Source organism: Natator depressus, chromosome 3 (assembly GCF_965152275.1).
Source record: "Natator depressus isolate rNatDep1 chromosome 3, rNatDep2.hap1, whole genome shotgun sequence".
NCBI lineage: Eukaryota > Metazoa > Chordata > Testudines > Cheloniidae > Natator > Natator depressus.
Genome location: NC_134236.1, coordinates 105,290,019 through 105,314,660, shown reverse-complemented (window position 1 = coordinate 105,314,660; position 24,642 = coordinate 105,290,019). Strand labels below are relative to the sequence as shown.

Genomic DNA, 24,642 nt, shown 5'->3' with positions numbered 1-24,642 from the left:
AGAAGTAAGAGTCCAAAGATTGTTCATTCTTTATAAGAAATCCCATGCCAATTGCATTCCAAACCATTGTTTTAGTATCTGTACTTTAACTTTCTCCTAAACTACTTAGCACTTTCCTTTTGCATGGGCCTGTCTTCTTATCAACTGGATGGAAAAGAAACATGTTTGTAAATGTTAAGTTTGCTGCAGAACAAAATCTTTGTCTTGAATTAAATGAATATGGGTTGTATAGCCATTTCTGTTCATAGCAGTCAGGCCCTGCAACTACTATGCTTGGGGGAATTCTCCCCCACTGCACATGCACAGAAACATGTACCCCCACAGATTCTCTTTGCTTCCCCATAGAAAAATGATTTCTGTGGGGGAGCAAAGAGAAACTTCACCAGTGCTCGCTCAGTCATCTCACTGGCAGCACGAGCATGTCTGTTCGGGCATTGCGAGCAGCCGGGTGAGAGGTAAGTCACTGCTGGGGAAGGGGGATCTGGGGATGTTCTGGCTGCCCAGGGACATTAGTCCCAGCTGAGCGGGGACAGGAGCAGACGGGCAGAGACAGAGTTCCCCCTCCCCTGTCCAGAATATCCGGGGCTGGGTCAGATCAACCTCTAGAAACCTCTCCCAGCTGCAGGAAGCTCTGCACCACTGGGTTTGGAGGGGTGGGAAGGGGATCCAGAAGCACGGGGGTTGGGCAGACAGGGGGAGCAGCTCCCCATACACTGTCCCCTCCTCCCACTTCCTGACCCATCACTCTTCAGGCCTTTAATCATTTTTTTACTTTTAATCATTTAATTTTTGACCTTCAATCATTTTTGTTGTTCTTCTCTGGACTTTCTCAATTTTGTCCACATCGTTCTTGACATGTGGTGCCCAGAACTGGACACAATACTACAGTTGAGGCCTAATCAGCACAGAGTAGAGTGGAAGAATTACTTCTTGTGTCTGTCTTACAACACTCCTGCTAATACATCCCAGAATTATGTTTGCGTTTTTTTGCAACAGTGTTACACTGTTGACTCATATTTAGCTTGTAATTCACTATGACCCCCAGATCCTTTTCTGCAGTACTCCTTCCTAGGCAGTCATTTCCCATTTTGTATGTGTGCAACTGATTGTTCCTTCCTAAGTGGAGTACTTTGCTTTTGTCCTTATTGAATTTCATCCTGTTTACTTCTGACCATTTCTCCAGTTTGTCAGATCATTTTGAATTTTAATCCTATCCTCCAAAGCACTTGCAACCCCTTCCAGCTTGGTATTGTCTGCAAACTGTATAAGTGTACTCTCTATGCCATATGTTTTAATACTTTAAAAAAGTAATATTAAACTAATGTTTCAGTTCAAGGGCTTGTTTCCTTGCCATGGGGATAAATCTTCCCTTGTAAAAGCTCCATCATAAATAATGTTTGAGTTAAAAAGCAGAATACGTATGTTTAAAGATTATTGGGTTTTCTTTAACCTTGTGTCAGGGCAGGGGTAAAACCCCTTGAATGCCCTGCCAAAATGCTGGCTAAGCCCTGCTTTCTGGTAGGGAAGCCAGGTGCAGGGGCCCAGGCAGCCAGCAGAGAGCCCAGCTGCAGGCCCTAATGGGGGCTGGCTCACAGCAATCACTTGAGCTAAGTAGCAGCAGCTGGGCTGAAGAAGGAAAGGGCTATAAAAGCCCTGGAGAAAGCTCAGTCAGAAGGGGGCAGGAGGCTTATAGCTCTTGTCTCCTCACCAAAGGTAAGGAGCCTCACAGGCCAGGAGACCCTGGGAAGGGTCTGAATGGGGATAGCTCTTGGAGGAATAAAAGGGACTACACAGTAGCAGTGTAAATAAAGACACAAGGGTGAAGCACCAGAGAAGGTGTTGGGACTTTTTATTTGGCTGGCCAACACAGGGCACAGGCACGAGGAGGTGGAAGCCTCTGCAGACCCTGTGACATTAGGGGCTTGTCCAGGACAGCCCTAGCCATTGCTATTTGTGGCTGCCAGCATAGAGGAGACCCTAAAGTTGCTGGTGAACACAGTGCAGGAAATGCAACAGTCCCAACAGATGGAACGGCAGGCCCTGATGACGGGGCTGGCAGACCAACAGAGGGCACTCCAGGAGTTCATCTGGGAGCAGTCGACAGCCCAGCAGCAGATCCTCCAGAGAATGGTGAGTCTGCCAGCGGGGGACAGCACCAGGACGCCGGGGTGTGGGCTCTGCAAGATGGGCCCTGCAGATGACCCCGATGCGTTTATAGGGACTTCTGAACAGGCGGCTATGGCGGCCAGCTGGGAGCTGGAGACCTGGGCCCTGCAGTTAGCCCCGTACCTGGGAGGAGAAGCTTAGGCCGCGTTTATGGCTTTGGGTGACATCCAGGCCAGGGACTATGACGTGGTAAAGGCCGCTGTACTGGACCGTGTGGGACTCTCAGGGGAGAGAGATCACCAGCGGTTCCAGGTGGCCCACTGGATGGAGGGCCTGCGGCCCAGGGCATTCACCCAAAGACTGATGGACTGGGTCACCCGCTGGTTGAGGCCCGCAGCCCAGACAATCGAGGAGGTCATGGACCAGGTGGTCTTAGAACAGTTCCTCAGGGGACTCCCAGACCTAGTACGCGTGTGGGTCCGAAGGCATCAGCCGGCCTATGTGGCAGATGCAGTCCAGTTAACGGAGGAGTATGTGGAAGTGGAGGGGACCTAGCGGGTAATAAAGCCCGGCAAGGGAATGGGTCCGGGAAGAAGCCCGCTGGATGCTACACATAAGAGGGGGCTGGACCCAGGGCCCACCTGCAGCTGAGAACTGACCTGCGGGCAGTGTGGACGCCTGGGCCATAAGAAGCAGGACTGCCCACAGATGGAATGTGGACTGGCTGACTTTTTTGGGTGGACTGGGGGCCAGAAGGGAGCAGAGAGATACTCCCTGACTACTCTACCAGTGCTGCTGTGGGGGGAAGCCCCGGAAGGGGGTGGTAGATTCCTCCTCCTCCCGCTCACTGGCGCAGAGGGGTTTGGCGAAGCCCCACTGGGTGATCCCAGGGGCAAGGGTAGACCTGAGATGCGTCCATGGGGACACCCGGAGCTAACCGGTGGCCCAGGTGCCTATAGAGGTCCAAGGGTGCTTCCGGCTGCATCGGGTGGGCGTAGTGCGGAACTTAGCTGACCCAGTCCTATTGGGTGCTGACTGGGGACTCAGGGCGGGCAAAGCCAAGAGTCGGGGGGTGGAGCCTGAGATGGTGGCCACAGAGTACCCAAGGGAAGGGGTAAAGGTAAGCCCGAATCCCCAAAGGTGAAAGAATCCCTCCCCCGGAGACAGGGGAACAAGGGGGGAGGCTAGCAAGAAACCTCCTAGACGACAAAGCCCAGAGCATAAAGAATGCTGGTTATGCGGCAACAAAGGATCCCTTGGGGGAGGAGTGCGAGGATTATAGCCCTCGGGGATCCGAGGAAGACCAGGACCTGGGGGCCAGGCAACAGAGCCCCAAGGTGGGGTACCTAGGCCACTAGCCGCAGGTAGAGGAAGAATGAGGACTCTGTCGAGCCAAGGGCATAGAGGGGAGGCCTGCCCCTTCCACGGATGTGGGGGGGGGCTGGTAACCCCAGAGAGGGTCTGCCAGAACCCACAGTGGGGGTGCAGGAGCTCCCACTGAGAGATGAATTTGTCTGGCCGAGGAGGGGCAGGGACAGGTGGAGCCTGGAGGCTTCTTGTAGGGGGGAGATGTGTGGCAGGGCAGGGGTAAAACCCCTTGAATGCCCTGCCAAAATGCTGGCTAAGCCCTGCTTTCTGGTCGGGAAGCCAGGTGCAGGGGCTGAGGCAGCCAGCAGAGACCCCAGCTGCAGGCCCTAATGAGGGCTGGCTCACAGCAATGACTTGAGCTAAGTAGCAGCAGCTGGGCTGAGGAAGGGAAGGGCTATAAAAGCCCTGGAGAAAGCTCAGTCAGAAAGGGGCTATTCTGGGATGGGGTAGGAGGCTTACAGCTCTGTCTCCTCACCAAAGGCAAGGAGCCTCATGGGCCAGGAGACCCTGGGAAGGGTCTGAATGGGGAAAGCTGTTGGGGGGGGGGAATAAAAGGGACTACACAGTAGCACTGTAAATAAAGACACAAGGGTGAAGCACCGAAGAAGGTGTTGGAACTCTTTATTTGGCCGGCCAACACAGGGCACAGGCACGAGGAGGTGGAAGCCTGTGCAGACCTTGTGACAAACCTCTTCAGGTGATACTATGTAACACTGCTACCTTTTTTCCTGATGGATTTTAAAGCTTCTCACAAGGTTTCTTCCAGAAACAACCCTTTAGGTTAAATAAACAGGTGAAGACTAAAGGCAGATTCATATTTGAAATGCGCCCTTCATAGGTCCAGCCTGCCCTTGGCCCTCTTACCTCCCACCCCCCCCAAAAAAATAAGGACAGGGGTCAGGTCTGAGATCCTGGTTTTGGCCCATCTCTGTGGAAGCAAGCTTCTACAATGCAAACCAATGGAAATCTGGCAGAGCAAGGAACTGAACCCAGGTTTCCCAAGTTCTAGGCTAGTGCCTTAACCACTCCTCTCTCTTGAAAATTATCAAGATGCTTATGCAGCCCCATTGCAGTGAATGGATTAGTTCAGGGGTGGCCAACCTGTGGCTCCGGAGTCATATGTGGCTCTTCAGAAGTTAATATGCGGCTCCTTGTATAGGCATCGACTCCGGGGCTGAAGCTACAGGTGCCAACTTTCCAATGTGCAGAGGAGTGCTCACTGCTCAACCCCTGGCTCCGTCACAGGCCCTGCCCCCACTCCACCCCTTTCCGCTCCCTCTGCTGAGCCTGCCATGCCGTCGCTCCTCCCCCCTCGTCCCCAGAGCCTCCTGCACGCCACGAAACAGAGGATCAGAGGGAGAGGGAGGCGCTGATCAGCGAGGCTGGCCGGGAGGCACTGGGAGTCGGGTGGGAGCGTATGGGGGGCTGCTGACATATTACTGTGGCTCTTTGGCAATGTCCATTGGTAAATTCTGGCTCAGGTTGGCCAGCCCTGGATTAATTGTTGCAGTACAAAGAATGCTGGGCTGCTTTGAAACTGCCAACCTGTTCCAGTTACCTATTATGGATGAGCTTTAAACAAAGTAGTTTAAGTTGTCAGTAAAGTCGAGTGTTTTGAAGATTTAAATTACATAAATAATAAACTATCAGTTTAAAGCACAGATGCTTTTTCCTAGGGACATGTATATTACAATATGGAACTTGCATTGGCTTGGAGAATTACTGTACAGTAGAACCTCAGAGTTATGAACACCTCAGGAATGGAGGTTGTTCATAACTCTGAAATGTTCGTAACTCAACAAAACGTTATGGCTGTTCTTTCAAAAGTTTACAACTGAACACTGACTTAATGCAGCGTTGAAATTTTACTATGCAGAAGAAAAACGCTGCTTTCCCTTTATTTTTTTATTAGTTTACTTTTAACACCATACTGTATTGTATTTGGGGGGGGGGGGTTGTTTGTTTTTGTTTTGGTCTCTGCTGCTACCTGATTGTGTATTTCCAGTTCCAAATGAGGGGTGTGGTTGACTGGTCAGTTCGTAACTGTGAGGTTCTACTGTATTTTTAACGAGACAAGGTGGGTGAGGTTGGTGAACAAGACAAGCTTTTGAGCTTACACAAAGCTCTTCCTTTTTGCTCCTCCAAATTCTAGATGGTTATTAGGCAGAAGAACTTGGAAGCTGGTAATAGAATTTTGATATTGGGGCCATCCAACATCTAGTGTAAAACCAAACCTGTTATGTAAAGCTCTTAAATTGCACCTCCCACGAAGATATAGTCTACTCATGATTAACACATCTAGTTTAAAACTTCTGCTTTCAAAGCCACTTTTTCTGGTAATATGGAATGAGCTATCTGTGGACACACTTCCAGTAAGATGAGTAATACAATTGCCTTAAGGTTTTGAATTCTTACAGGAGAGCGGTGCTTATGTGAGTTTCAGAGGTTGGGCAACTTAAATTCAGTAAACAGTATGTACAAGCACAGATCTCCCTTGTAGCTGTTTGCAGTTAAATATTTACCTTTTCCATTCTCCAACTCAAAACTAAACAATTCTACAGTTGTATTAAAATGTAAAGCAAATTGAGTAACTGTAGTTAAATTAGAAATAGTTTAGGATGACTGAGGAGATGTTTTTGCTGGTTCATACTGTTCAGATTAGCACAGTAGTCTGCTTAAATAAAGATTAAAAATCAAGCTGCATACGATGTGTAATACTGAGTTGTTCCAGGATCTAAGCATACAGTTTGTGCGGGGGGGGAGGAGGAGTGTACATACATAAAAAAACTCCAACTGAGCCCAAGTTGCAGCCTACAAGGACTTTAAGCCAAGTCACAACCCCTGCCCCTTTCCCCTGGACAATTGTAAGGACCTCTTACAGTGATTTAACTTGCAGGTGTGCAAATAGTGGTTGACTTAATTATTTGTATTAAGCACCTAGAAGCCCAGTCATGGACCTGGACCCCATTGTGCTAGTCATTGTACAAATGCAGAACAAAAAGATAGTCCCTGTCCTCAGGAGCTTACAATCTAAGTAGAGCTGCATTTACTTAGCTTGCAAGCTCTTTCATATGTGCTTCATCTTCAATACTGAGCAGAAGTTTTGCTGCAAGGCTCTGTGAAATGTTTTGTTTGTAACTGGTCTGATACTGCAGAATTGTACCAGGTTGTATACACTGCCCACTTACATGACTGCCTAGAGAAGGAGCCAGTCCCAACCCCAAAAGTGCTGTGTGTAGCAGACTCAGCACTCCCCTAGGGTGGCCTTTTAACAGTTGATGAAAGGGTACAAAAGCTCCGCTCAACAGCAGAAAAGCAGGCAAAATGCCAGATGTGGGCCGCAAGCCAGATGGAAGAATCCATCCAGCTTCCTTTCTATCAGCTGTGCTCACAGGAAGAAGAACAAGGAAGAACCCTCTACCCAGGCTTGGACACGTGGGAGAAGACAGAGGGCTTCTGAAGGCCTCTTCCCAATGGGAGGGGAGGAAGGTGCTGCTGTGAAGATAACTTAAACGGGAGAGGGTGGCAGCAAAGAGGATGAGACCAGCGGGGGCAGACCAAGCACTACACAGGAGCTGTGAATGTGCTGCTAGGGGCTTTTCAGGAGGAAGGGAATGGAGTTCATTGATGAAGCCAGTTCCTTATTCTTGTCCCCACAAACTTTGGGGAGAAAACAGGTCACAGAGAAGAAAAATGTACTGACCTCCTACCTGACCTAGGGAGAGTCTGGCCTTCAAATAAGTCTCTGCTTCTGTCAGGCAGCGGTATAGTATTCTTCCTTCTACAAAGCCATCCTAGTTTGAACCAAATGACTCGTAGATTTCGGGCAGTTAAACAATTATTCAGTTTGACAATACTATAAATTAATAAACTTCTGACTTTCAGGCTGCACAGTGAGACAAAAAGGCCATTTTATTGGGAAGGGGGGATTTAGCAAATTTACAACTTGTTAGTGGCTAAGGGATATGGAACCCTTGTTGAATATAGCTAAGTTGATCAAGAGTCGTCACTGTCATATGGTTGTGCGAGTGGCCTATGTTAAATGCCCAATGGATGGTCTGCCATGTTTGTAGTGATGGTAAAATATGATCCGTTCCCCCCCTCCCCCCAAACTGCCATTCTTCATAGTAGTCTGTGTGTGAAGTACCGAATAGGCATGGAATCCCCCCTCCCCTTAGCTTTGAGGTACCTTGGTGCAGCAGTATCAGGAAGCTTGTGTGGCCACTCCTTGTGTTGTACCTATCCAGGCCTAAATGGAGGTCTCTATTCTCCAGCACGATATCACTGGCACTTTTTAAAAAGCAGAAGGAAGTTAATTCCGTCCTGAAATAAATTTGGTATCTCGCATGAAATAATTCAGATTTTTTTTGTTGCTTGACAGTATCCATGTGTCTCAACATACAGAGCACCACTTATAGTATTTTGGCATAATTCAAGGTTTCACATGATGCTAAATACTTATTTTAAATGAAAATAACTTATTTAATATATAATAAACCTCTAACATATCATCCTTCACAGCTCCAATCTCCCCACCTTTTTCAAGCACCCATACTCTATAGCCTTTGGGAGTTAGAGCTGTAATTTACAAGCTTGATCCCCGGTTTTTTTGTGTCAAAAGTTAAGGCCCACACCGCTGACTGAGAAGCTGTGGATTTGCTCACTCTACAAAGCAGCTCACTACTTGCTTTCCTTGAAACTTGCCTGCAATAAATCTTGTTGTGCAATATCTCTTCCTGAAACAGTTAGTGTACTCTCCTACCTTGGTCCCTGGGGCGTGGTAAAAGAATGATAGAAGCAAAAAGTCCCTGTTGCTTGAAAAATAAGAAAACAAAGTGGATTCATTCACATACTAAATGTTAAACATTCTCCACTGTATTGAGCAGAACAATTGATGACACCACTGCTTCTCTCAACAGCATTCCATAGGTTCTGTACCAAGGCATATAACCCCACATACTATCAAACTGCTTATCTTAGTATTTATTTGGTAAGGAGCTGGTCTCATACTTGTGTGGCCTCTGCAGGAAAGCTGGGCTGGTTGCGAGAAATGTTCACTGTAAACTAGGTTATCTGATTTCCAGTTCTGCCCTGCCACCACTTCCTTCAAATCTGTGTACATAGCAAAAGTTAAATTGAAGCATGTCCAATGGGTCAATTTCAGGCTTGTGTGTCTTAGGTTTCAAAGTAGGGCTGCAGTGGGGAATTAAATAATGCAGAGTGTGGGTACGGATCCACTGCAGGGGTGAATTTCACCTGTACTGAATAATTCCTCTTACAACTGGGAAATGCATTTCATTCTACAGCAAGTCTGTTTTGGTAGTGTCAAAGGTTTAATGCATAAGGGGAACTCCAATCAGCTGCTTACGTGAGTGTGACCTGGTTTCCATCCAGGTCTTACAAAGGGGTTATGCTATAATGCCAGCATTGACGGCTATATTTAGCCTCAAATAAAAGTACTTCTAAGGCCCAGTACTCCACGTGTGCACTCATATTAAGTAAATAAGGGTGTCTTTTTACTGTACCTGCACATTTATCACACTACTGCTGCGTAAGCCAATTTGTCAAGTGCTTTGAAATAAAATGGGAGGAGTAGGATCTTAAGCCCAACAAATGCTTCCTTTTAAATTAACATGAGTATATTTTAAAACAATTTCTGTAAAAGCCTGCAGGGAACATTAATATTTCCAGCTTTCAGTGACACTTCACAGTTCTTACCTTTTTCTTAAAAGGTTGGTTCTCCTATTTATAAATTCTTGTTTAAAATATACAGTATTGCCATACTCCTTAAATACCATCCTGTTACTTTTTTGACAAATGTGTGTACATTTCATGCAACATATAGGTCTTACATGTCATACAGGTTATAGGTAGATGGTAATCTTTTGGAAATGTAGCTTATTGTAGAGCAGTGAGTACAGTGGGGCACGAGCCTTGGAAATTGGAGTCTCTGAGTGGTAGTGGAATATAAATACTTCACATGCACATTTTAATAAGATATTTCAATAAACTGAAATACTTAAACAGGTCAACATAATATCTGCTAATCATTTTACAAATAAATTTCAGTGTAAACTAGAACTTGTCCTGAACCATAGCACTAATCCGAACACCATGAACCGTGCATTGGGATAGGAACTTTTCTCTAGTACAGGGGTCGGCAACCTTTCAGAAGTGACAGGTTTCAGAGTAACAGCCGTGTTAGTCTGTATTCGCAAAAAGAAAAGGAGTACTTGTGGCACCTTAGAGACTAACCAATTTATTTGAGCATGAGCTTTCGTGAGCTACAGCTCACTTCATCGGATGCATCCGATGAAGTGAGCTGTAGCTCACGAAAACTCATGCTCAAATAAATTGGTTAGTCTCTAAGGTGCCACAAGTACTCCTTTTCTTTCAGAAGTGGTGTGCTGAGTCTTCATTTATTCGCTTTAATTTAAGGGTTCACGTGCCGGTAATACATTGTAATGTTTTTTAGAAGGTCTCTCTCTATAAGTCTATGTATTATATAACTAAACTATTGTTGTATTGTAAAATAAACAAGGTTTTCAAAATGTTTAAGAAGCTTCATTTAAAATTAAATTAAAATGTTGATCTTATGCCACTGGCCTGCTCAGCCCGCTGCTGGTCTGGGGTTCCGTTCACCTAGGCCGGCAGCGGGCTGAGTGGGGCCTGCGGCTGGGACCCCGTCTGGCAAGGGGCCAGCACCCAGAACCCCAGACCGGCAGTGGACTGAGCGGGGCCTGCGGCCGGGACCCCAGACCAGCAGTGGGCTGAGCGGCTCAGCCCACTGCCACTCAGGAGTTCCATCCGCCGGCTCCTGCCAGCCGGGATCCCAGCTGCCGGACCCGCTCAGCCCGCTGCCGGTCTGGGGTCCTGGCCCTGCCCACATAGAGTGGGTACCTACCTTCTCCATGGTTCTGGCCATTCTCTTCCCCCCCCCCCCCCCTGCACTGAGCTGAGAGTGGGAGTGCACTAAGCACAGGGCTGGGGGTGAAGGAGCAGGTTGGGGTGTAGGGTCTGAACAGGAGCTAGAATGAGGGAAGGGGCTCAGGGTTGGGGCAGGAGATTTGGGTGTGGAGCGCTCAGCTGGGCAGCTCCCATTTGTTGGGAAGGGTGCAAGTGGGAATGAGGGGGGGGAAGGTGCAGGAGCTCAGGGTGGGGGGGGATGTGGGGGGTGCATGGGTGTGGGGGGGCTGGGGGCATGTGAGGGGGGTGCAGGTGTCAGGTCATGGGGTGTGGGGGCCCTGGGTATGTGTGGGGGTGTCAGAGTCAGGCCTGGGATAAAGGGGGGGGGGTGAAGAAGTCAAGCAGAGGGCTGGGTGTGTGTGATAGGGGTACAGGGCTCAGGGCAGGGGCCTTGGGGGTGTGCAGGGCTCAGGGCAGAGGGTTGGGGGTGTGTGTGTGGGGGGGGGTCAGGGCAGAGGGCTGGAGGGGATATGGGCTGGGGTCATAGGGTGCTCACAGCAGGGGGGTGGAAGGGATATGCCCCGCTTCCCCAAGGCCCTGCCCCTGCCCCTGCCCCTGCCCCTGCTCCTGCTTCTTCTCTGCCTCTGCTGGGAGCAGCATGCATGCTGACTCCACTCCTCCCTCACCCCCTCACAAGGGCCATCAGCTGGCAGGGAGGGATGGAGAGGAGGAGGAGGAGGAGGAGGAGGGGCAGGAACCCAGCACACTGTGGGAAGAGGCAGGGGAGCCGGCAGAACCAAGCTTCTGCCCCTGCAGGAGGGGGCGGGGAGCGGAGAAGAGCAGGCTGGGCTGGGCCAGGCCAGGCTGGATTTTTAATGGCACGCTGCTGCCTGCCGGGACCCCTGCTCGCGTGCCTTAAAAATGGGCTCGCCGACCCCTGCTCTAGTAGAACTAGAATATGAACAAAAGGCTTTCGTAAGCCACCTGAGTGAAATCCTGGCCCCAGTGAAGTCAATGGAGGTTCTGCCATTGACCTTAGAACCAGGATTTCACCCTCTCTGAAATACTGGTTTTGAATTATTTTCTACTGGTGGGACGAACTGAAGAATAAGAATGGTCATTGAAAAGCCACAGGGTTTTAAAACACATCACTCCACAGCTAAGTAGAAAATATCATGCTGTAAGTTTTGTTGGTACAGATCAAAGTCTACAAGCACATCCTGTGTTGAAGGAAGCACAGCTTTAAAATTCAGTGATGACATCAGTCTTGTTACTGGACTATGTAAAAGTTCCTTATTCCTGAATTTGAGCTCATAAAACATTAAAATAAATACCAGTTATTTCTAGGGAGGGGAACTGCTTGAAGGTCATCGTTGTTTGAGAGGTGTGTCGGGGAAATGAAGAGAGAAGAACAATTTCCCAGTCAGCGGCACATGTACTATCTGGGATTATGTTCTACTCTTGCCGATTTTTCTTCTTTTCTTTCTGGATTTCATTCCTCATATTCCTATCATTCCTGGCCCACCACATGGGCTGATTGACTAATTAGTCAGAGAGAGAAACCTCAATTTTTAACAGTCTTTAGTGCAAATTCAGCCCTGATGTACATTGGTACAACTTCACTAAGGAAGTAGAACATGTCCCCACTTACACTGGAGCTGAATTGGGCCCCATTTGTGGAAACAGCTGCCAGTGGCTTTTTTCCAGATTGCTAGTGTATTAAAGTATGGTCACAACTTCACATAAGACACTCTTTAATTCATTTATTTTTCATTAAAACCATTATTTGCAGCCAGATGGTGCGCTCATTGAAGTTCATGAGTATTTTGCTGTTGATTTCAGTTGGTCCAGGACTTTGTCCTTGCGGAACAGACTGCATCCAGGCTAATGTTTCTGCACCTATGTACTGTGTGTGCATTAGTTATATCTCTTTGAGAGGCATCACCAGATGACACTGGTTAATAGTCTTGACAGGGAGAGGGAGGTTAGAGTGAGCAAATGGGGCCTCTTGGAAAGACATGCTATCTTGTTTTTAATTTTGTAAGGTTTTGTGTATAGACAGGAGAGAGAGCACTTGTGCAAGAAGCTGCAGAGCTTGGTCTCTGATTAGAGTCTGTTCCTGAGACATGCTTGGGCCTTAGGAACAGGACATTGGGGTTGGGCTAATATTCCGGGAAGAAAGGATTGGCTGCATGTTGTTTGACCATCTCATTTCAGGACTGGGGTAGATCCGTAAATAAAATATGTTATGCTTAGAATATACCCAGACTCCGTATTACTGATTCCTCCTTCGCTGGGAAGTCTACTGCAAAGCTCCGATATCTACTACCTCTCCGCAGAGTGATGCTGGTGTTTGAATGGCACCAGGGTGTCAGAAGATGGGGCAACAATGTATTAAGTGCATTTAAATAAGTTCATAAACACAGCAGTTGGTACAACAAGTTGGATAGCACAGTAAAGCATGTCGGAGACTGAACTCCGAGGCTCCTGTAAAGCATGGCACTTAAGTCATAATGGCTTTTTTTTTAACTGCTTTTTTTTCTCCTAAATGTTCTTACACCTGCAGTTCATATAGACGTTAGTGGGAGTTTTGGGTGCTTAGCACCTTTCTGCTATTTAAAGGCATAAAGCAATTGTATTTTCACTCACATCTCTCCAAAAGTACATTTCAAAATGAATGTGTTAAATAGACTTGGAAACTAAAAGCATTCTGGACCCAAAACCAAGGCTTTCAAGCCAGATTACCTTTAATAGCAAAGTGCTGTACGTTATGAAGAGCAGTTTTGTCATGTTCTTTGATTTTGGATGGGCGAACAGCGAAGCAGAATAAGAAGCAAAAGCCTCTTCACAGCTGAGCAAGTGATAGCCAAAAACAGACAAGTGTGGCATTTTTGGTGGCCTCAGAATGGACATAAAACATTGTGGTGTTTTTGGGAGCTGGTAGATACGCAGCACTTCTGACCATCAGCTCATTTATTTAGGTGCCTACATATAGTCTTAAGATGCTAACTTTAGGCACCCAGGTTTTTTGTTTTTTTAATTTTAGCCTAGTTATGATGGAGGGGCAGCCAGGCCAAACCTGAGCAGCATTGCGCCCCTGGGTGCTGGGTCCCTACACCACTCACTGAAGTTGGGGTTGGCCGCCCCTCCATTACGACAGAAGGGCATCTGGGCCAAACCTGAGTAGTGTGGGGACATGAGACCGTGGAGTGAGTGAAGCTGGGCAGCAGGGATCAGTAGGGAGCTGCCCTAGCCTGGGACAGGATTACTGGCCTGGGAGGCACTGCTAAGTAGCCAGGAAGATCCTGGAGGCAGTGTATGAGAGGCTGGGGATGAGTTATTGGTGGGCTATGGGGTGAGTGGGGAGTGTTGGGGGCTGTGGCTTGTGATGCTAAGGTGTTGGGCTGCAGAGAGAGGCATGTATTTCAGAGCTGCTGCGGTGCGGGGGGGGCATGAGGATAAATGGGGGCTGGTGGAGAGTTGTGTTGGGGTATATGTGAGGTGGGAGGGGCATGCTGAGGTTGGTATGAGGCAGGGTCACTTTGCTGTCTAGTTGATGGGAGGTGGGGAGCCCCAATTTCCATAGTGCACAGTGCCCAGAAATCCAGGCCCGCTTATTATAAAGCTTTATTCCTAGAATAAATTTTTTTATTTAAATTTTTAAATTTATTTAAAGCCTAGAAGTGACACAGCTGCCAAGTCAAGAACAAGTGGCTGTCTGTTTAATTTGGAACAATGAAGATATTAACTTGGTTAGATCAAAAGTTACTTTTATGTAAGGCCCAAAAAAATGGTTACTTACCTCGTAACTGTTGTTCTTCGAGATGAGTGGTTCACGTCCATCCCAATCAGGTGTGCGTGCACCGCATCCACAACAGCCGGAAGATTTTTCCCTTAGCAGTGTCCATAGGGTCGGCTTGGGTGCCCCCATGAAGTTGAGCCTTCATGGCTCCCAATATAGGGCCCTGCCGACCTGCCACCCCCTCAGTTCCTTTTTGCTGCCGGTGGTGGCTAGCTGGAACACTTGCTTTGCAAGCGGTTTGGGCAGTGTCCACTCCTTCGTGTTTATAGTTTGTCGTAGTTACTAGTGTGTGTTAGGTGGTAGCAGTAGTAGTAGTTCTTAAGTTTCCTTTCGGGGGTTCCCCCCACCAACACTCCCCCGGTACTGGGGTATGCCCCAGTCCCCAGGGTTCAAGCTCTGCGAGGATTGTGGAAAGTTTATGCCTCAGAGTGACCCGCACTCTTCCTGTCCATGGAATCTCGGGGAGAGCCACCAGAAGGAGAGGTGCAGAATTTGCAAAAGGTTCCACCCTAGGACCTTAAAAGACCGGGATCAGAGGCTCAAGGGCCTTCCTAATGGAGGCAGCACTCCAGCCCCAATCCAACCAGGGTCAGGAGAACCCACGCCCAGCACCTCCTCTCTGGTGCCGACGGTGCGCGAGCCAGTGCTGAGGAAGGATCCCAAGAAGTCACAGCACTGCCATGGCTCCACCCAGAGACAATCTTCTGTGAGGCACTAGTCTCAGTCCCTGGTGCCCCAGAAAAAGAAGAGTCCGGAGAGGGATCGCTCTTCCCCGTCCAAGCCCAAGGAGCCTGCGGCAGGGAGACCCAATTCGGGCCATGTCACCTTGGCTCCTCCACCTCCCAGAGTCTCGTCAACTCCTGCCCCCACCCAGGGACCAAACCTACCGTTGCTAATGGGCGTGTGGGTCTCCAACGAAAGGGGAACTAAATATGGAACAATGATACTTATGAACGACACACACTTCCTTTTTAAAGTAGTGATACATTTGGTTATATATGACCAAGAGCTACAGAGATGCTCTCCATCCATGCAGCTGCTCTTCTAACCGTGCTGATTAAACGCTACCCCCTGTACTTATTGATACATTTGCTTTGGACTGGTGTAACTGGTAAGTAAACTCTTCTAATTCTTTTGATGTGGAGGCAATGTTGGGTTTTCTTAATGAATCTGGACAAATGACTCAGTCAGGATCTCTAGGTGTTTTCACAAATGTATAAAGTTTTGTCATTTCCAAATGTTGGTTGGTTTTATTGTCTTTCAAGGTTCTGAATTAGAAGCTAAGACAAATGTTTCCCATTAAAAATAATTTTATAGCTATATCATCAGTCACTTTAACTAATGTAAAAAGAAAAGGAGTACTTGTGGCACCTTAGAGACTAACCAATTGATTTGAGCATAAGCTTTCGTGAGCTACAGCTCACTTCAATGTGTTTTAGTTTATTCTGTTATAATGCTAGAATAGGTAGTCTGGCTGTATCACTGAAAGAGGGAAATTGGATGCTTCTGAGGCTTGTTAACTGGTTCAGATTAGCATGAAAATTGTTGCCCAGGGTGGATAAACATCAATTATTACTTTTTTAATAAAAAAATCAGATTTTTTTTATTTAAATCGGATTTTTTTGATAAAATGCTTTTTGAGGGAAAAACCTATCTAAAGATAGTTTTAATTAAGATACATTATAGCTCAAAGATATCTCATCATGGAATGCATCAATGTCCACTGAATGCATCCCATGAAGTGAGCTGTAGCTCATGAAAGCTTATGCTCAAATAAATTGGTTAGTCTCTAAGGTGCCACAAGTACTTCTTTTCTTTTTGCGAATACAGACTAACACGGCTGCTACTCTGAAACCTGTAATTAAGTATTCTGGATTTTTTTCTTCAACAGCAAACATATAATATTTTAACAAAACAAGCATATGTCCCTCGCTTCTCACATTTATCTCCAAACTTCTTTTCCTTGTCCAAATCTATTCCGCCCCCAACAATCTTCTATTCATTGAACTTTTTGAAACTTTGCACTTTTAGAGAGAGGTAAGGGATTGGCTCTGTGTACACAAATTTGCAGAGGGACAATAGATTTGAGGTCTGTTATTTCTCATCTCTCTATATTATTTATTTAAAAACATTTTTGCTGTTAACAAGCATGTTACCTCTGGAGACACACATCCACATTTTTGAGAACTGCAAAACTAAGCATCTCTGATGGTATCTTCTACACTGAGCATGGAGTCCCATTGGGTAGATAGAGAGATTAACCTAAATAATCTATACAAAAGCCTGTGGAACCCCATAAGATTGGGTCCTTAATTCGTGAACTATTGAAACTCATTTACAAAACTTTTCTTAAACATTACATGAATATATTGTCTCATGCTATAGAATTAGAATTTATAATCCCTATTCCATGATGACAGGTTTCAGAGTAGCCGTGTTAGTCTGTATTCACAAAAAGAAAAGGAGGACTTGTGGCACCTTAGAGATTAACCAATTTATTTGAGCATAAACTTTCATGAGCTACAGCTCACTTCATGGGATGCATTCAGTGGACATTGATGCATTCCATGATGAGATATCTTTGAGCTATAATGTATCTTAATTAAAACTAACACGGCTACTCTGAAACCTGTCTTCATGGAATAGGGATTATAAATTCTAATTCTATAGCATGAGACAATATATTCATGTAATGTTTAAGAAAAGTTTTGTAAATGAGTTTCAATAGTTCACGAATTAAGGACCCAATCTTATGGGGTTCCACAGGCTTTTGTATAGATTATTTAGGTTAATCTCTCTATCTACCCAATGGGACTCCATGCTCAGTGTAGAAGATACCATCAGAGATGCTTAGTTTTGCAGTTCTCAAAAATGTGGATGTGTGTCTCCAGAGGTAACATGCTTGTTAACAGCAAAAATGTTTTTAAATAAATAATATAGAGAGATGAGAAATAACAGACCTCAAATCTATTGTCCCTCTGCAAATTTGTGTACACAGAGCCAATCCCTTACCTCTCTCTAAAAGTGCAAAGTTTCAAAAAGTTCAATGAATAGAAGATTGTTGGGGGCGGAATAGATTTGGACAAGGAAAAGAAGTTTGGAGATAAATGTGAGAAGCGAGGGACATATGCTTGTTTTGTTAAAATATTATATGTTTGCTGTTGAAGAAAAAAATCCAGAATACTTAATTACAGGTTTCAGAGTAGCAGCCGTGTTAGTCTGTATTCGCAAAAAGAAAAGGAGTACTTGTGGCACCTTAGAGACTAACCAATTTATTCGAGCATAAGCTTTCATGAGCTACAGCTCACTTCATCGGATGCATTATGTTGTTTGTTTTAGTTAAATAAATCAATTTAAATGTCTGTCTGGTGATGTTCTCCTAATACAGCATGGCAAGAAAATTCTCCAAATATTAATGATTAACCTGTTGAATTGGAGATAATTCACCTCCCAATGACTTCATAAATATCTGCTTCGAGTACCTTTAGTAAATGAAATAACCAAACAAGCATTCATTTTCTGATATAGCTGTAAAGTTTTTTCAAAATAAATCACTGTTTAAAAATATATAGTGTGTACCTTCTAAAAATGAAACCTACATCCATCTCTGCGTTGTGAAGAACATGTCAATATCAATATCAATTTGATTTAACTCAAATCCACCCTGTTGTTGCCATCTGACAAATGTTCAGTTTCTTATGTGGCATAAACTGGTAAATTTCAGATCACTTTTTACTGGACAGGAGTTGACATCACAAACCAGCACAACAAATGGAACCTTGATTGACCATTAAGATGTTAATATTTTCATCGGGCATGCAGAGCCTCTCACTCCTTAGCATGTATATGGGCACTGCATAAATAATAAATATTAACAATAATAATCCCTATAGTTTATGGTTGAGACGTGGGTGGGATGGCATTGGGGAAACTAGAAACTGCTGATGTAGCTGTGCCTGTGAATTGACTTAACATGCTTCAATTTTCTAGGATGTCAATGTGGCCCCTGTTACTGGCACTAAATTCACTATTCTGTAAAAGAAAATAATACCACAAATTACAATTTAACTACTTTAGTTCTGTATGTGTCTAAAACAAATGCTTTCTATCCTTTATTACTTTAGTTTCAGGAAATCGAGAATTGCAGGAATTAATTAAACCACAAAAGGTTGAATTTCACTCATTAAACTTCAACAATACTTTGCACTGGCATCCTGGGAGGGCTGCCACAGGTGACATCATCTACTTTGTGCAGTACAAAGTGTAAGTACAGTGAGGAACTCCCAGCTCCTGCTTGTCTTTATGTCTGTGGTAGCTGGGCTGAGAAGTAGAACTGAGCAAGAACTGATTTTTTTTCAGTTCACTGGCAGTTCCAAAAAGTCAAGAACAAAATTGTTTTGCGTTGACCCAAAGGAAATGTTTTGCAAAATATTGGGCAAACTGAAAAGTCAAAGAAAAATTCGTTTTGGGTCAAAGTGGTTTTGTTTCAACTTTGAGCTTTTCAAATGGTTTTATGATTATTTATTAGTAAAGTAGTGTGCAATTTTGAAACAGTCTTTTTGAATGCAAAAATGTTCAAATGAAACATTCTGACTTCAAACAATGTGGTGTTTTCCCCCTCCACGACCATTCAATGAAATTGACAAGAATTCGCAAAAGGGTTCACTGCTGCTGAATCTGCATTTTTCACTGAAAAACTTCACTCTTCTCTTCCTTCCTATGTTCAGGGAGTTGCCATGCTCTGTTACCTCAAAAGAGGTGATTTAGTCAATTGCTACAAATAGCACAAAAGATGACTTTTTAGAACCTGACAAAGGGTGATGTCAAGTCACTCCCTGCAATGTGCTGAGCATCTTCATCACTGTCTCTGGGGTGGAATGTGCTATCTCACTGGCCTACATTTTCAAAAGCAACTAGTTCGCTTGGGTGCCTCAGTCTTTAGTTGTCCAATTTTTGAGACACCTTAAAGGGGGTTGCTTATTAGATATACTGAGCTCCTTCCCTCTGGGTGAAATTCTGTGGCCTGCATTGTGCAGGAGGTCAGACTAGATGATCAAAATGGTCCCTTCTGACCTAAATATCTATGAATCTATATCATGTAGGTCATCCCACCTGGAGGCACCTTAGATCACTAGTCACTTTTGAAAATTTAAGCCACAGTGCCCAGCAATAGGAAGTGAGAAACAAGACTTCATTTGCTGATTGGAACCGCAAGAAGCCTTAGATGGGCAATTTGACATTTTGCTGACATGGAAAAATATCTAGTAGGCTGCAGCTAGCACCCTTTATCTAGAGGGGGAAAAAGTGCCATAGGTTTTTAATAACAAGAAGCGGTCAGCACTTCAGTTTTATGTCTCCTTTAGAAAAATGCAGTAATACACTTTGGAAAGTACCTATGACATCAACTTTTCCTGCAATCAGCTTGGATGAAAAAGCTATTTGCCATGGCAGATCTGAGGATCTGGTGTTTGGGTGCAGCTCAGCAACTGGATATTGAACTATAAACCAATGGTCAAAAATTACCAAAGTCTACACCTTCTCTCCCTCTCCTCCTTCCTCCCCCTCCACAGATATGGGCAAAGCCTGTGGAAAAATAAAGAAGAATGTTGGGGTATTCATGAAGTTTTTTGTGACCTAACACATGAGACATCTGATATCGGAGAACCTTATTATGGCAGAGTGAAATCTCTTTCAGCTGGAGTCCATTCAGATTGGATCACCAGTAGCAGATTTACTCCGTGGAGGGAAAGTAAGTCTGAAAGTGTTTAGCTGTTCTGTATCCAGAAATATGGGCTCCCTCTTCCAGGGATGTCTGTTTTTTCCCCACAACTTGTAATTTTGAATAGTCACTTCATAACTAAAAGTTTAACAAAAAAAAATTATTATTACATTGCAGACCAAGTTAACATTGTGATTCTTAAATCTTAGCGTATACCTTTTGTTTCATGCTATGATCTTTTTTGTTCTGAATGCACATTTGTACCCACAAAATAGGTTGCTAGAAGTCTAAGCTCTATTGCTTGTGACTGCGATTGTTTGCAGCCTTGGTACTGTACTCATAGTTGACAGCAAACACAAAAGTGCTGGTGCAAAATTAGAGGCCTCACTGAAGATACCCTCTACAGTGCTAAATGCTTGTTGTCTTTAGCCTTCTACAGCAACATATAAAGGTTTCTATAGTAAGAAAGAACACGTTATGTCAAATTTGTTCTCCTCCACGTTGCTGGCTTATTGATCTCAGAGTATGTTAATTCCATGAGAAGGATGGGGAAGTTCCTTTTTCTGCCGAAAGAGTGAATTTAGCAAAACTGAGCTGTGAGCTAGCTGGCAGTGAGTACACTTTGTGCTTGTGGAAGATGCCCACTTCCCTAGAGACTGGACTATATATAACTACCACCAGCCCGAGCCGACTCACATTCAATGCTTCTCTTTAGAGTATGCTGCCGAGGAAATAGTGAAACTGTTGAACTGCTTGGGGGGGGGAGGAAAGATTCCTAGGTGGCTCTGAGCTATGAAGGTCAGTAAAATTCAGTTGCTTTAGCAAGTAAGACTCTCCGTGCAGGATAAAACAACTGTGTAGTATTGCTGTACAGTACACCATGCAATCTGCACCAGGTGGTAGGCAGATGATATGTTCGCTAAATCAGGGTGTGGCAGAGGAGCAGCAAAAAGATGTACAAGTCCAAGGGCGAAGCGTGTGTTATCCAGACATCAGGTGTCAGAACCTTATTCAGAAACAGAGCATTAATAGTCAGACATCTAGGTCTCAGGAATCCACCATTCTCAAGAAAATTGCTATTACAAAACAAATACTTTATACAAAATTCCACTTAGCTTGAGTACACACAAGTACTAATTAGTTGCCTATACATAACTGAGAAACCAGAGGCTGATGCTCTTTAACTTAAGAAACGGGTATCTCCAAGATAACTAAATGGCATGGAGCTGGAACAAGCACTCTCATTAGCGTTCAACACCACGGCCACGTCTGGACAAAGGATCGAAAAACCCGAGAGTAAGGGGGGAAATGTGTCCTCCTTAAGCTATGGAAAAAAGGAGCAGAAAGTCAAGAGTTATTGGCTGCACTGGAACATCCTGCCAATGGTCTACACCAGCACCTGTCAAGTGCAAGTTCAGTGCCTTCAAGAACACAGTATATCTTTCAATGAAGGAACAGTTTGTAAAGCTTGTTGTATAGCTGTGATCACCATCCTTTACTGCACTGCAATCTCTTCTATGTGTTGTTTCCTAATTGCATGCTTAACTTTCTTGCTAATGCATTTCCTTCCACCTGGGGCCAGGGGAACAAGTCTGAAGGGAAGTTCATAGCAGATGAACCTTTGTTTTGGCACAGTAGGTTTACAGCTTTACAGTATTTAGAAGTTGGTAAATGTGTAACTTTTTCTTTTGACGGTATATATCCTAGTGATGATATACAGAGAAGCAGCAACAGAAAAGGTGATAGCATGCTTTTCTAGCTCACTTTTGTTTGGTACAGTTGATCTCCTGGATCTGTGAGAGTCAGTGTTAGGGGGCTTATTCCTTCACCCACTTACTTCCCTGGTCCTTCTCGCGTGAACAGAGAGCAACAATACCCAAAGTCCAAGGGTGCAAACAATTCAATGTTTATTGGGGTGAACTTCCAGCAAGCATGATTCCAGTTTCCTTCCTTAGTGTCCCCCTTCCCTGCTCTGACACCACAGAGCCTTACACCTGTGTACCTGTTCCCATTCCTGCCCTTAGCTAAACATGATTCCAATTTCCCCACCCCCATTCCCTGTTCCCATTCCCCCCTTTTCTTCCTGATTGACTGCAGACTATATAGTAAAACTTGAGTTCAGCTTAGCTATACCTTAACCAATCATTTTCCTGAAATTTAACTAACCAATCCTAACATATTGTAACATGATTATGTAACCAATTATATCCCACCACCTTAATTAGTTTACACCCAGCAAAATTAATTATACAGCAGACAGAAACAATCACAGAACCAGACAGAGATTATCCAGACAGACAATAACAAAGTGGGAACTATAATGACAAAACAATACAGAAGTGAGGATTTCACATCCCGCTATTGATAAGTGAGTTCTTGCCAGACAGGATGCTATCAAACTAAGTTTCCTTTTACATCTTCTAGGCACTTCCCTTTCTCTGGAGGCGATAGGCACTATCAGGACAGGATAGTATTCCTAACAGCCCAATAGCACCTTCTTTCAATGTGACTAGTTTGGAATGTGAGGATGTGACCTGTCGCTTCCCAGCTTATGGCTGCCTCTGCTGCTTAGCCAAAGGCCTTGGCCTAAGAACAGGGCCTCAGACTGTCACAGTAAGAGAAGGCCCTTACACCGGCAGACAGTGATTTTGATTCTTTCTTTTATACCTCTATAACTAGCCAAGTGATAAGAATACACCTAAATTCTTAGCGTATAGGCCTTTACAGGTAGGCCCGAATAGCTATATCCTAACAGTCAGACTGAACAATCCTCATTACAATTTAAGGGACTGAGGTTTTCCTTAATCATTTGCTTGTGACTGAGACTAAGCTTTGTCCCAGAGACTAGTATTTTATGACAGTAGCTTGGGTGATGAAACATGTTCACCTGTTTCACTTTCATGGGTGGTGGAACAACTTTTAGAGTGGGGGTGCTGAGAGCCATTGAACCAAGCTGTAAACCCTGTGTATAATGGAAGCCACTTCAAGCCAGGGGATGCTGCAGCACCCTCTTTCCATCACCTATGCTCACCTTCCCCCTCCGACTCCACCCACCCACCCAAAAAAGAAATAACATTGGGTTGATTCTGCCTTACCATGTCATTGGGAATGGCACAAGATTTAACCCGTAGCTATTTAAAAACCCAAATGTTTTTCAAATATGTCAAAAGCTCCTGTCCTCACTGAGGACTCTGTCCATGGCAAGACAGTTGTTTTTAAGGTAGCCATTTTGAGTAATCCAAACACACAGACAATTGTGAAAGTCCTAGCTCATGAAAATTCCCTTTTGCTTACAACAAATATACCTTGTGAACAGCAACAGGGAATTTTACCAAACTTTCACAAGTTTTAATCTTTTGAGCTGATATTTCTCATGGTTGTAAATGAAAACTTTGCACTATTTAAAAAAAAAAAACCTTAAAAGCAACCCATCAGCTGTCAGTACCGCTTTACTAGCATGATGCCACTATACAAAGATAGTAACATTACAAATTAAATTATTTGATGGTCTATTTTTCCCCCAATTGCTTACAATTCAGGACTGTGAGGTAAGCATTAATCAGTTATAATTATTTTCATATTTTTGTTTATTACTCTAGCAAAAATAGGACCTCCATCAGTAAATGTGACTCCTACAAACAAATCCATAAAATTAAAGCTCCAGGCTCCAAATTCACCTTATACAAGGAGAAGAGGCAGCAAGATACCAATGACAAACTATTATGATCTATCCTATCGAGTGTTTCTAATCAGCAACATGCTAGATGAAGTAAGTGCACATTCATGTACACATTGTACTTCTAAAAATTTAATTACATAAGCCTGTGCAAACCCCTCCTGTTTTAATAGAGCCGGCGCTAGACATAAGAAGGGCAATTGCTTAGGGCCCCGACCAGCTCAAGGGGGCCCCTTATTCGCTTTCTCATTTAACGTGGACTATTTAACAAGTTTATTAGTATGTGGGCGGGGGGGAGAGGGCAAAAATATTTCTGCTTAGGGCCCTCACTGGGCTAGCACAGCCTCTGTTTACAATTGAATTAACCCTCCAGATTTGCTTGTGCATAACTAAATGAATGTAGAGGTTTTAGAAAATAATTCATGACTTTATTATTGTGTCACCAACCTTTATCCTATCCCTTTGTTAGTGTGTTTCAGCTCTCCTTTATCATTCCTAAATGAGCTCTTTGTGGAGGGTCTTTTTGGATGCTACAAGCTAATAAATTATTTTATTTACATACTGTTGTTGGCTCACGCACATCCTAAACATGGCTGTACAGTGCTGCTGTCCTTAACGAAGCCATGCCATAGAAATACTTATTACAGAAGCATACTGATTGTGATTTTCCCCTTCCCCCTATATGTAGAAAAACAAAATACTGGTGTATGAAGGAACAGACAAAATTGTTAAAATAGAAGGTTTGAAACCTGAAGTCAGCTACTGCATAGTGGTTGCAACCTACTTGCCAGTGCTGGACCGCAGCAGTGTGTACAGCAGTAGGAAATGCACGGTACCTCTATGACATGGTAAGTGAACAAAAGAGAAGCTGCATGGGATCCCAGAAGCTAGAGATGGTAAAGACCTACCAGACTACCTAGTCCATGCCCTTGCCAACACAAGATAGAACAAAAGGTCATATGAAACTGCTACTGTATTTGAAACTCAAGCAATATACCCAAAGCTTTCACACACTTCTCTCAAAACTGTGTTGATGTCACAATTGTACAGGAAGCCAAAGCAGAA

At 44.6% G+C, this 24,642-nt stretch overlaps 1 protein-coding gene across 1 annotated transcript; it reads left to right on the top strand.

Moving 5' to 3' along the window:
• Positions 1–15,199: 15,199 nt before the first annotated feature.
• Positions 15,200–24,421, top strand: IL22RA2 (interleukin 22 receptor subunit alpha 2). Its single transcript, XM_074946969.1, has 5 exons — positions 15,200–15,293; positions 18,307–18,445; positions 19,753–19,931; positions 23,501–23,670; positions 24,266–24,421. The coding sequence occupies exons 1-5, from the start codon at positions 15,200–15,202 to the stop codon at positions 24,419–24,421; spliced, it is 738 nt and encodes a 245-aa protein (XP_074803070.1).
• The last annotated feature ends 221 nt before the right edge of the window (positions 24,422–24,642 follow it).

Coding starts and splice junctions, on each gene's coding strand:
- IL22RA2 (XM_074946969.1), top strand. CDS start 15,200: ATGCTCTCCATCCATGCAGCTGCTCTTCTAACCGTGCTGATTAAACGC. Junction 18,446..19,752: donor TACTTTGTGCAGTACAAAGT/GTAAGTACAGTG, acceptor CCCCCTCCACAG/ATATGGGCAAAGCCTGTGGA. Junction 19,932..23,500: donor ATTTACTCCGTGGAGGGAAA/GTAAGTCTGAAA, acceptor TTATTACTCTAG/CAAAAATAGGACCTCCATCA.